At 38.4% G+C, this 13,455-nt stretch overlaps 1 protein-coding gene across 2 annotated transcripts; it reads right to left on the bottom strand.

The window, feature by feature from the left end:
- Positions 1–4,873: 4,873 nt before the first annotated feature.
- cth (cystathionase (cystathionine gamma-lyase)) lies at positions 4,874–13,305 on the bottom strand. 2 transcript variants are annotated; one of them, XM_088393434.1, is made up of 13 exons: positions 13,039–13,305; positions 11,156–11,237; positions 10,789–10,884; positions 10,616–10,725; positions 10,279–10,413; positions 10,157–10,214; positions 9,861–9,938; positions 9,174–9,326; positions 8,980–9,101; positions 8,828–8,880; positions 8,339–8,486; positions 7,154–7,225; positions 4,874–6,093 (listed from the first exon to the last, which is right to left on the bottom strand). In XM_088393434.1, exons 1-13 carry the CDS (start codon positions 13,219–13,221, stop codon positions 6,076–6,078), a joined length of 1,308 nt encoding a protein of 435 aa, XP_088249560.1. In that variant the 5' UTR covers positions 13,222–13,305; the 3' UTR covers positions 4,874–6,075. The 2 variants fall into 2 exon arrangements, with proteins under 2 accessions (XP_088249560.1, XP_088249562.1); XM_088393436.1 differs by lacking the exon at positions 7,154–7,225 and having other exon boundaries at positions 13,039–13,304.
- Positions 13,306–13,455: the final 150 nt, after the last annotated feature.

Below are 13,455 nucleotides of genomic sequence, written 5' to 3'. Positions count from 1 at the left end.
TTGCTGACAAAGATGTTGCAGTAAATATTTCTTGTCTACACTCATAAATTAAATAAATATAAAAGAAACATTTTCTACTTCTAAAACAACAGATGAATGTGAAATCAGGGTCTGCATTTCACCAACATCAAAAAGTTTGAGTTTCCCTCAAGGACTCAAGGAGATTACTCCAAGAGAGAAGAAGTGTTTGGAGAGATTAGATGTTGTTTCCTTATGGTCTATGTTTCAGAGATATAAATTAATTATGATGTGAGTCACAGATAAGTTGTTTCTGAGACTGAGTTACTGCATCAGCTGCAAAATATCCATGACATGAATCACTTCAATCTGAGCTATGAAAAACTGCCACTGATATACCTAGACACGTTAGTGGTTGGAGCGAACGTAATTGGGCTCTTATCCTCGTCCCTCAGGATTTACTGTTGGAAAATATTTTTTGAACATCAGTAGCCTAACAGTTTTTGGGTCCTAGATTGTCACGAATTCAACAACAAAACATAACAAAGCATCATTTCGCTGAGCCTTGGAAAGATATTGCTTCACTGAATCAGGGTCTCAACCCACAAGAATTTTCTTTAAGCCCTTTGGTCTCCATGGAAAATCTATGATAATTAAAAAAAAAAAGTTACATCAGTTTCATCATAGAATACATTGGTGGATATTCTATCAAGGGACTGAAATGTTGGTCAGAGGCGGGTTATGTCTGATCCCTTATTTAATAATATGCCAACAAAAGGTAGAAATGTTGATCCCAGGCTTCATTTGAGACTTTTTAACACCCAGAAAAGCCTTGTACTGTGCTAAGAATGAATGAATTGAAGGTGATTTTTTATTCCAGGAAGCACATAACGCATTAGCACATCTGCTGTCAAGAAGTCAGTTGTGAGTTTCTAACAGAAGAATAAATCCTTCAAATATGTGAATGCTTCTTTGTCTATATATGTCTTGAGATTGCCTGGCAACAAGTGTGGAATGAAGTCTTCTTCTTGCTGGTATTGGCTCCATGCAGTTTATCTGCTACCCTAAAAATGTAATAAAATGTAACCAATGAAAATCAGACATTGTTTTTGAATTGTGGTTCAACAGATTTAAAATAAAACTCATTGAAATGGACAAAAATGATGGTACCCCAAGAAACAGTGGAAATTAATTTGACCCTACGTACAAGTTAAACTGAGGTGTGCATCATAAGTGTCTTCAAGCTTGAATGCAATCAGTCATCAGGTAACAAATTTTTATTGTCTGAACAAAATAATCTGTTTATAAATTCAATAAGCGGTCTGCCAAGGCGAGTGTTATCTCAGGTGATTCGAAAGAAACTTGTGGACAAGAAATTTAAAAGTGAGGGCTAGACAGATTTTCTCGTGACTGCAATGCTACCGTATTTTCCGCACTATAAGGTGCACTAGATTATGAAGCGCACCGGATTATAAAGCGCACCTTCAAAGAATGGCTCATTTTAAAATTTTGTCCATATATAAGGCGCACTGCATTATAAGGCACACCTTCAATGAATGGCCCATTTTAAAACTTTGTCCATATATAAGATATATACATTTGGCCTGCGGGCCGGACTTTGGACACGCCTGCTGTAGTGGCTCAATATTGGTCCATATATAAGACGCACCTGATTATAAGGCGTACTGTCAGCTTTTGAGAAAATTGGAAATTTTTAGGTGTGCCCTATAGTGTGGAAAATACGGTACATATTTCAAAATTTCAGACACCATCCCTGGATGTGGCACCAGGAGGGAAATTGATGCCAAAGGGAAGACACAGACAATCCAAATGATAACAAAAGAGCCCAGAACAAGTTTTTCTCAATATGCAGCCAAGTAGTTCAGGACCAGAATGTCCTCTGCCTTTCCTCTTTTGTCATACTGTGACTTAATACGTCTCTGTTAGCAACAATGTCCATCTTAAGCAAACATATCAAATAGTTGTACAAATGAAGAGAGAAGTCGCTCGCTCGGTGTGTGAATAATTGATGCAGAAGCTCACCTCCACTGGGTTAGGAGCAGGGGAAACGTCCCCTCGAGCTCAACTCGCTCAAGCATCAATCTACTCCATGTTAATACCACCTCATGCTTTATTTTCTTCTCTCGTCTGACATGTACGTCTTGCTCGGTTTTGTTTCTGGAAAGCAGTGCGAGCATGTGGTGTAATGATTACTTGAAGGAAAAAATACATGGGGGGTGGTGGTTATAATATTAAGAAACAAGATGCAATTTTCTGCTTGGCAAGCTCCCATGCTTGTTTGCCGTTGAAAAGTTGTCATGCTGTGCCACTCCAGACACAGATTTTAACCTTGTGTTAATACAAAAATTGACATGTTTTGACTGTTACTTAGCAACGTGCAATTTGTAAAAAAACGTTTATTCCTCTTAGAAGAGAGTTCTTTACAAAGAACAAGTTAATAAGCATCCACTTGAGGTCAACTGTGTCCCAGGAATCAAAAACATTAACCACAGTTAGGGAGCATTTATTAAGGACATTAAGAACAATTTCACACCACGAAACCTTTGCATTCTTCTTGTGATGTTTTTCCAGGCTTTCACCACAAACTTTTGGTTGTTTGTTTTTTTTAGTCCCTGTAGTGTGATTTGCAGTAAAACACATGATCTATGTGTCCACGTTTTAAGAGTGATGACTTGGGCTGTCTGGTCCATGTACAGTATTTATTGCCCATGATGAACTTATATGCTGATTCCGCTGTTTATTTTGTGTCACTATCTTAACTGCTGCCTTCATGATGTTGATGAAGATTAATGAGGCTGTCCGAGAAGAAGCGCCGCCAGTACACAGCCGTACGTGATGTTACTCCACGGGGTTTCTCAGATGAGCTTGTATGTTGGGATCATGAGCACATCTTTCTTTTTTGAATATTTGATGTTATTGTTTGTCTCACAATCCAGAAAACTTTCAAGTTTTGGAGGATTGCCTGATAGTTGTCTTAAGGTCTTTCTTTACAACTCTCATCTCTATCATCAACTTGTTTCCTTCCTCAAGACACTCATTTATCTTCTGTTGTTTAGAACACCAATGTTTTATTTACTCTCCAAGGCAGTCCAAATGAAATTTCATCCAAAAATCGGATTCCAAATTTTATTGGCTATAACCAATGTTTGTGCAGAGGTTGGGATTGATTTTTCATCGAAATCACTTGGTTTTTCCAACTATAGACAGCTCATGTTGATTAACCTCTAGACTCCATAAATGGACTCTCTACAGGCGAAAGAAAAATCAAACTGAACTTAATACTATTTGCAAAGGCAGTTCAATACGATACCTTACTTGTCATGGGTCTCATTTGCTTTTATTATTGGTCATAGTATTATGGCTGTGTTAGTGTTTATTAAAAAAAAAAAAAAAGTTTACAAGGACTGTTGTATATTGGAGAAAATACTTTTATTTACTTTTTTAAGTGAGAACCCCGAACCACTGTTGTTCTGGGAAAAGCAGGGAAATTGACATAATTCTCACTCAATACAGGGTTAATTATGTTTTTTTTCTCTTTTCCACGAAACAGATTGTTTTGGAAAGCTTTCTCATCTGTAATTATTGTTCTTGCTACATCTATACTTGTCATGCACATTAGAGGCAGCCTGGACAGACATACAAATAGGTACATTTGTGGATTCTCAGGAGAAATTAGTTTAGCCGGCAATTTTTTCCATTAATGTCACTTCAATTTGCAATGAGCAGTTTTAAAGCTTTGGAGCTAAAGACTGGTTTTGAACAAGGTGTGAAGACAAACCAAAAGAGTGACATTGACAGTTAACATGACATGGACATTGGAGATAATGTATAGCATGTACTATATTTGTTATCTTGTGCATCATTGGATATTTTTGTCAGTTTGAGCAAACATAGACCTGCACTGAAATTATGGCGTGCTATTAAATGGTAATTTAAGTCTTAAGTGGCTTTGGTTCCAGATGGGCATGCAATCAACGACAAAATGGTCTTTTATGAACGCTTTGTGTACTCGCTGTAATTTTACATGGATAATAAAATCCACAATGCATACAACATACTGTCGCTTCCCGATAGTACCGTTTGAACAAGAGGTAACGGGTTCAGTGTTCACGCGTCATATTCACCAAGACGACCACTAGATTGGGAATTTTTACAGCAGTCACTATGGACACCATTGCCTAATATTGGTTAAAAGCTGAATGAGGAAAATGTTTAAGAATTTTTTTTGAGGTAACTCTTGTGGAGTTTCAGCTCATGTCAATCGTACATTGAGCATAAAAGGTCAGAATTAGCACAGTGAAGATTTGGGCCACCTTATAACATGACACCTGTTGCGCAATTCCCCCCTACAAATTAATAGTTCATTTGCCTCAATTATCAATCATTACAAGACATAACAGCCTCCCCAAACAGCCCCGTTTAGAGCAGCTTGTCAGAAAGTTGGCTCACCAGTTGACCTCCAAAGTTTCACAAATCTCTTATCCCAACCAGTGGATGATGCAAGTGTCATCTCTGACCTCATGCGTGATGGAGAGCACATGAAGCTACTTTGTCCATCAGTCAGGCAACAGCTGGTGATCACAACTATTGCTTGTTTATAGTCATGACTTTAGCTCCACATTTTTACAGTTTTAATCAGTGATAACACATGTAATGAATCATACTGTTTTAAACAAACACCCAAAAAAATTCCCACAGTCACAACATGACTACTTATTTTTATCTAGTAGTCTAAATAGGGTTGCTTTTGTTGCCCTATTGCAAGTTCACTGCTTTGACTCCTTTCAAGGTTTACAAAATCATATGCTAGGTTGTTTGATACAAACACCTTAAAACAGTGAGATCCTATATTGTAACATTGTAAACATTGTAGCTCCAGAGAAACATTTCAGAGTATCCTTAAATTATTTTATTACATGAACAGTCCATGTCAACGTGAAACACGATCATATTCATGTTTATTTTCTCCTCGCCATCATCCATGCATAGGCTACAAATTGTCAGAATTGTCTTTAGCCATTTACACATTTCACATTTGCCTCCTTGAATCATCAGAAACCTGAAGCTAGAATGACTTACAATCTTTTTTTTTTTTTTTAATCATTAATTGCTCATTCTTTGGCACATTTCATACAGTATGCAAAGTCATCATTCAACTTAACAATGACGTATTTGGAAAGTGAAAGGAAGCAAAAATATGCTGAGAAAACCAATATAAGCACATACACCAATATAAGCACATACACCATCTGCCTAAATCCACCGCTAAGTTATTCAGTCTCCTTGTGTTTGTCGCGGAAGATGTCTGACAGAAAGTGAGTCACACGCAGACTGTTACGTTACGGAAAACTGATTTAAATAGATTGTTGCTCCTTCAATGACTCTTACTGGCAATTATCCCTTTTAAGCATAAGGAAATAACATCAGCCTCTTGATGCAGGATGTTCTCCAGTAGTGAGTGACAGAATACTTCTTTAAAGCAAGAATATGTAACTTTACATTAAAATAATAGCTTGACGGCAATATGTTGTTGTCACCACCTGCTTCAATAGTGACGGGTAATTGTAATATATGTGGACCAGCCAGGACAACATCTGCATAGCTAATGTTTCTCTTCATAGTTGTGTGCAAAGAATGTTTAGGTGCTTAACATTGTGAATTATTTGATATTGATTTATTACTCCAAAGATGTCCAATTTTGCAAAATGAGAAATTATTCATATAGTAAGCAAATATTTTATTAAATAGAATAAAACCCATGGAACATTCATGACTGAGTGAAATGAAGAATATCATGTCATTCTTGCACACACACATTTCAAAATGAATGTGCAGAAAGTTGTTTTGGGGACGACTGTGATTCATTAAAAGCCATGCGGTCTTTAATCAGGTGCTTGACAGGAAAGATGGAGATTTGTTTCACTCGTAGCGGAGTCAGTATCATAGCACGTGTGTTGTTAGTGATACATTCAGGATGGAGGAAGAAAATATTTGTATCTTTTGAAGAACAAGTGACATTTTCTGTTTGTGCGCTTAACTCCATGTTGGTATTCAACAGTTGCTGTTGTTCTCGAAGCGCAAGCCCTCCAGACACTTTTAATTCTTCAGTGGCTTCTATTAAAAAAAAAAAGAGAACAGAGATGGACGGAAGCCAGCAACCATTAATAAGACACATCCAAAAAGCAACAGGCGGACATTTTAATAAGATGCTGGTAGTAAGATGTTTTCCATACACAAAAAAAAATGATGATCTGTGATAATGTTCCTTCCCACCTTTGCTTCATGAGTAAAGGCGGGGGGTGACTGTGTTTTGCGAATCAGATGCAGATTAACAGCCGGCCCACCAGTGATAGCCACTCTGTTATAAATTGAGAGCTCCAAGTCATAAAGCAACAGCCAAGTTTGAGACTCAAAAATAAAAAACTAGGATGCTCGACTTTTTCAATCTGAGCCGTGCGGTATGATTCAATTTATCGCCTCACTCATTACAGGTGCCGTCTTCTCGCACAACCACAGATATGTGCCAATCTGATTCCCATTTGCTACAAATGGGCTTGTGAGGACTCAGCAAATACTGAGTATTGATGAGAGCTGGGGTCTTACAAAGAAGTCTGCTGCATGAGAGCGTCAGCAGGGCAATTCCTGGAAATGTACTTTATTTCCTGGCAGTGTGGCAGCGAGTGGGAAATGGCAATAAAAGAGCCAAAATCAACTCACTTAAGGCTGTTTGAATATGTTAAATTCTACTTTAAAGTGTCAAATGAGGTCCAAGCAATTGTGTAATTGATGGGGCAATGAAATTCTCTTGCATGGATGTTTTGGTTTGAAGGTGATTCAAGCACAGTGGAACCTCAAAACTGGAACGCCCCAAAAGGTCGTGCCTTATTGAAACTGACTAAAATGATCAGGGAATAATGTTAGACGATTACCATTACAGCTAATAATTAATCAACAATGAAGGTGACATCTTGAACTTGGCAAAAAAATATTTTCATCTATATTGTTTCACATGGTAGGGTGATTAGTGTCCCGAAACCGATTGCGTTGTTGGACTTTGAGGTTCCACTGTAATTCCAAACAAACAAAGTCATGCAAAAAGCAATGGTGCGCAACACTGCAGCGTGTTAAAAAGGAGGGTGGAGGGAAAAAAAAAAAATCAAAGCCATCACAGAACCTGAGAGGAGGATTCTGGGAAGACGCTGGTAGAGGGGCCATCTGCTGGCCTTGCAAAGACTTTGATGTCTTTCTGTGGTAAAAATACAACACTGAGGCTAAAATACAGAGTAGTACAAATGGACTAAAAAATCTACAAATGGAAGGAGAAAGAGAAATTTGTTTTCTGAGGGCTTTTCTGAGTACATACTGAATCAGAATCTTCAGAAAATAGACTAGTGTAAAGAAAATACATCTCGTTTCCGTGGTAGCAAATGGCTGCATGGATAGACCACAGCTTCCAACAAAGTAACACGATCACGTTTTTCCTCTAGCCTTCATTTATTTTCAATTTGACAAATGTGGTGATGAATTGAGTCTGCCAAGTCAGTAAATGCAAAATGCTAATTCGGACGTAATATCCACGTCTAGCTTTGTGCTTAATCTTCACTTTTGTAGTGCAGTTTTTAATCAAACGTTTGACTTTTTTTTCATTTTGGTATTCAAAAGTGCAAGTGTACACTTTGAGGTTAGTTTTAAGCATAAGAAAAAAAAAATCTCGAGAATGAGTTTTCACTGATTAATAATTACTGTGTTTAGTGAAGCTGTGTCCCATCAAATCTATCATTTGAGATGCAGTTTCTGGTTGAATGTGTATAAAAAGCTATATCTCAATGTATATTCTTAGTCCTTTTTATTCCCGTTAAAGCAACTCCATTCCTGTCAAACCTCCTCGTCCTTTCTCTGCTGTGTTGTAAAATAAAGGTCTCTTGACATACGCACATTTGTTTTTATGGGCCCAACAAATTCTGCCTACTAACAGATAATTATGCAAATGCAACCTAACCGGAATAAAAAAAAGCCTGAGCAATTCTCTTGTGCCTGCTGCACACTATATTACTGTCAGAATAAAAATTGGCAGTAAAACATCAGACAATAAGTTGGTATTGTCTTGGTATGGAGCCAAACACACTAAAAAGTGTGCGCAATGGTTTTCTGTACTTTGAAATGACATTTACAAATTCATTGAATTCACAAGTTACACCCAATATGAACCTTTATGAGGGCAAGATACTTTCTTCCCTGGCAAGAACAAAAATAAAACAATTAACTAATTGGTGGGCAAAAATCTGAGGGATTCTATAAAATCCCTTGGATTCTATAAAAATACTTAGCAGCTACCTGCTGTTGCCCTTTCAAAACTTACATTAGGAAAAGCAGCAGCAAGTGCTTGATCCAGATCTTCAATGATGTCTGCCTTGTCCTCAAGTCCCACAGAGAGCCGGATCAAAGTATCACTAATGCCCAAGATGATCCTTTCTTTCTCGGGCACTGAAGCATGAGTCATAATTGCCCTGTTGGAATAAGACATTTTGGGGTGAACCATTTGCTTATATATAATATATAATAATTACTTAAGTGTAGGTGCTCATGCTTTAATTAAAAAAAATTATCAAGGATAGCGGCAGCACCCTAAAAATATATGGTTTGATCTCTGCTGCCCTCTTGAGGCGTTTTGCCTGACTCTGCTGTTTCCCCTTTACAGCGAAGCACATGAACTAGCCAGCCGAGCTTTGAACAAATATCAAAGTCAAAAGTCAAAGTCTGCTTTATTGTCAATTTCTTCACATGTCAAGACACACAAAGAGATCGAAATTACGTTTCCCACTAAATATGAAACAGAAATAGGACTTACGGATGCTCTGCTAAACTTTCATAACCACCAAGACTCTCGGCCACGGCAAACACCTGAATACAAAAGAAGACAATCGGTGACATCACAGCAGAATATGGCAATTGTGTTTAACGCCTACATGACAATTTGACGATTTTTTTGTGACTCATTACCTTAAGACTCTTGAGGAAGGTGTTGGCATTTTGGAGTTTTCCTTTAATGTACAAGGAGATCATCCCCGGACATCCCGTGCATTGTTTTTTCACCACATCATACTGTGGGTGAGAAGGCAGACCTGTGACAAGAAAGGATTGTAACTGTCAATAAAGTAGACAAAAGTGTCAGCTGCATGATTCTCGCACTCGACCTGGATAGATGACACGCTCCACTCTTGGATCACTCTCGAGAAACTCGGCTGCGGCCATGGCGTTCTTGAAGTGGCATTCCATGCGCAGATGCAATGTCTTCAGCCCGCGGTTGACCAGGTAGCAGTCAAAAGGGGATGGCACGCCCCCTAGAGCTAAAATGAAAACATAACACTTTCACGAACCAGTTTCTAAAAAGCCACTTTCATTCGATTGTATTTGTACTGATATTTAAACACATTTGATGCTTGACAGATGTTTTCAGTTGTCTTCTCACAGCCACCATCAAACCATCCCAGTACATCAAATACAATCGTGAATCACTAACCGATTTTGATTTTACCAACACCACCTTCACATGGTAACTTTTGGACCCTTGACTTTTGTCAAGGGAAACAACAGGACGGCTCAAAGGTTTTTTCCCCCACAAATGTTTCACGACTTTTGTTGAGGGAAACAACAGGACAGCTTTTCAAAAGTTTTTTTCCCCCATAAATGTTTCACTAGGTCACATAATGCTGGGTTAACCATAATTGCAGGTCTTAAAATTCACAAATTGTCTCCTCTTCATTTGACACAGACTGTTCTTTTGGTGCCTCACTCAACCATACGGCAGTCGCGAGTGTGAATTAGTTTCTTGAGCACTTGGCCACACTAGCCCTAACGTACGATGTGTTCTTTTTACTCACCATTCTGAAGAAACTTCAGTCGCTCATACAGATCCTCTCGTGTGACTGACACCAGGCCCATAACCACGTCACTGTGACCTGACGATTAGACAAAACACAGAATGTGGATCAACCCAAAGGACATTTAGGTGAGTCAGCAAATATTTGATAGTAATATATGCAGATAGGGTGAGTGACATTAATGCTGGGGCCAAATGAAAAAACAACTAAATAAATTAAACTCATATTCGTGTCGAGAGACCCAGAATGATAAGTGGCCCTTTTATGAGTAAAATGGAACGGAAACCCTTACTTACCATTCATATATTTGGTGGCTGAGTACATGCAAATATCCGCCCCTAAAGCCAAAGGGCGCTGAGGGAGGAAACAAAGTAAATATGAATACGACTTGAAATTTAAATTGAGTAAAGTGTCATACCTGGAAGTAGGCAGACATGAAGGTGTTGTCTACCACAACCACAATGTCTTTGTTGTGATTGTGGACCAACTCGGAACAAACCCTGATGTCGACAACTTTCATGGTGGGGTTGGTTGGCGTCTCAATCCACACCATCTGCAATAACAGCCACAACAACACGATAAGTGCTATTTGGCAAAACAATATTTACAATGCTAAACAAATGACACAAACAATGGAAAACAAAGTTATGTAATTGTCCTTCTTGCATGAAAAAAATAAACAGCTATATAAACATCTCACACTTGTTAGGTCTTTTGGAAGGTGACCAAAATGTAAAAAAATATTCAGCACTTACTTTTGTGTTGGGCTTCAGAGCTGCTTCGAGTAGTTCTGGTTTGGTACAATCCACTAAGGTGATCTGCAGCCCAAATTCAGCAGCCACTCTTTGGAAGTAGCGGTTGGTACCTTGTAGATTCACAAAATATAAAATGTCACCACTTTGCAAACTCTAATCTTCTCTTGACTGACCTCCATAAACATCATCCATGCAGATGATTCCATCTCCCGCCTTCAGCATGTGAGTGATGGTCACTGTTGCAGCAAGCCCTGAAGCCACGGCAAGGCCTGCAAAAAAAAAAAAAAAAAGATAGTAAAAATGTAAATTAAGTCTTAAACACCTCTAATAAAGTGGCACCTCTAAGTGAAATGCTACTACATTCATCTAAACCCAGATGAAAATCGACTTTGAACCGCCACCACACATTGCAACTTGTGATTTTAATTTACCTGGTTTCCATAAAACTGGTCTGTTAAAATGAAAAGCATACTTCAATGAATTGTGGTCATCCTTGGATGTTCCACTTAAGTCTACATGTGTACACATTGTTGCACTTACAGTGCTTTGCCCCATCCAGTGCTGCCACGGCTTTCTCCAGACAATCTCTTGTAGGATTTCCACTGCGGCTGTATTCGTAGCCCTGTGTGAGAAAAAAAAAAAGTTCCAACAAAGCTGGAAGTTGAATTTTTTTGTCAGCGGATAAAGCAGATCAATGCATTCCTGTACTATTTTTTTCAAAAGTATGCACAGCAATGCATTCTTGCCAGGTTTTGCTGCAACTTGGAGAGACAAAGTTGGACCCCAGTTAAAAATCAAAAACAGTCACGACATTCTTCACATGTTGGAGCCATTGTGTGAAAGACATTTTGTTTTTGTTTTTACAATAAGTAATGTATGCATGGTATTTTTATTTCTTCTATCCAGATGTAATAATTACAAAGGAAGTTATGCAACTCTGCTTAACACCCCCTTCCAAAATAAACAGTTCTGCACTTCCTTTAAGTAAAATTAAGTTTGTGAAGTCACTATTACCTCGAGAAATTGAATCATACACAATTGTGTAATCTATCAAGGAAGTTGCATTATACATAGTGTAATCTGATTTAAAAAAAATAAAAAAAATGGAATGAGTGTCACAGCAATTCCACAATGGGGAAAAAAACCATCTCTTTAATCACTTAAAGTAAAATAATTGAGTCTCATAATGCCACACTTTATGATATTTTGTACAAGTTTGTTTCAGTTTTTTGTATTCTTGACTTTCAGTGTATTTTATTTAAGAGATAGAAATGCATTTCATAATGATACATGTTGCCTGGCTGCAATTGAACATGTTTATAATTATAAATGTATGCAAAAATGACAAAAAAAAGAGGATTTAAATGTTACCCCGTGAAAACAATTTTGCATTTTTTCAATATTTCTGGCCTTGAAGTGTCTTAAATGGATACGCACTGTAATTACTGCTTTTTTAGAGTGGCATAGACTACAGTGGGGTCCCAACTAAGATAAGAAGGAGTATTTATATTTTGGTGTATTTATGTTAGTTTCATTGAATCAAATGATATGGCACACGTTTTCTTGCATTTTTTTAATGATACGGCTCAAGGACAGTTTAAGGTTCTGGGAAACCTAGTTTGAAAAACATGGAATTACAGCGTGTTCCTATTTCTGTGCAGATTGGGGTTATCGTAAACTGAGGAAACCTGTACATATTACAAACGTGGATTCACGTCATCAGCGTTACTGTTTGCTTTGAGGCAACAGGTAAACATCCCTGTGAACAGCACCATGTGTGCAGACTAATTTGTGAAGATAACCCAGTTTAGTCAAAATACACTAAACAGTCCAAAGACTTCAGCCGTTAACCCAAAAGCCATATAATAGGCATTCTGACCATATCTATAGGATGTGTGCCCCATGTTAAACAGGGGCACGTTTGTGGGGTCAAGCATACCAGAGTGGACAAAACAATGTCAAAGGTCGTAAAGCCAGCAGAAGTGAATTTGGCACATTAAATGTTTTTTTTGTGTTGGTGTCTACTGCTTTGATTCATCACTTCATCAAAGAGATGCGGATAAATTGGCGTTTGTGTCTACTGCTTTGTTTCATCACTTCATCAAAGAGATGCGGACATAGTGGAGTTATCCGTGATGCCAGGCAATACTTGAAGGGAAAAAAATATATATGTTTTACTTTTGGCCCATGTTTAAAGTACGCATTCAAGAAAGACAAATTTCTTTGCACATCACCTTGTTCATAACTGGCGGAGCTATGATAATTATTTGTTTTATTAAACAACCACGTGAGATGAACCCAAGAAGCCAAGAGTATGTAACCCCATTAACGCTCACCCCACCATAAATCTTTACTAATTAGGAAAGAGGAATATAGTATTAGAACCTTCATTATTATAATTTGATCAATTACCGTGTACTTACAAAATGCTTTCCTGGTTCGCTCTGTTTAAACGTGGTTGAGAGCGATATCGGCGGCACCACGGCCCTGGAGTTCCATTGCTCCGGCTCCTGACCCACGTGGATGGCATCGGTGGCGAACGACTTGAAGGGCTTGTTGAAACTAGCAAACAAGTCGTCCCGATCGCCCTCAGTGCGGTTCTCCATAGCTATGCTGTCTGCGTCAAACGGTCAGAAGCCCTGAACTGGAAATGACAGCGCGACTGTGAGGGTGCACAAAGGGGATGAGCCCTTGTATGAACGCCGGTTCTGCTGGTCTGTTTCAGCCAATCAGCGTTCGGAATCTTAGAATGGGCAGAGTCGATTGGAGGACACATCAGGACATCCAAACCACATGAACTCTACGCGTCGTTGCAGCGTGAGAGCTTAGTGGAAATGATG

The sequence above is a fragment of the Syngnathus floridae genome, chromosome 13 (genome assembly GCF_059516105.1).
Source record: "Syngnathus floridae isolate MCC-2025c chromosome 13, RoL_Sflo_1.0, whole genome shotgun sequence".
Lineage (NCBI taxonomy): Eukaryota > Metazoa > Chordata > Actinopteri > Syngnathiformes > Syngnathidae > Syngnathus > Syngnathus floridae.
The sequence above is the reverse complement of the archived record's forward strand: the minus strand, read 5'-3'. Positions and strand labels throughout refer to the sequence as shown.

Bases quoted from the DNA above. Each gene is read 5' to 3' on its own strand.
- cth (XM_088393434.1), bottom strand. From the start codon at position 13,221: ATGGAGAACCGCACTGAGGGCGATCGGGACGACTTGTTTGCTAGTTTC. The intron at 9,939-10,156 runs GTAAGTAAGGGT...TCTAATCGTCAG, and splicing joins AGCCACCAAATATATGAATG to GTCACAGTGACGTGGTTATG. The intron at 8,487-8,827 runs GTAAGTCCTATT...TTATTCCAACAG, and splicing joins GAAAGTTTAGCAGAGCATCC to GGCAATTATGACTCATGCTT.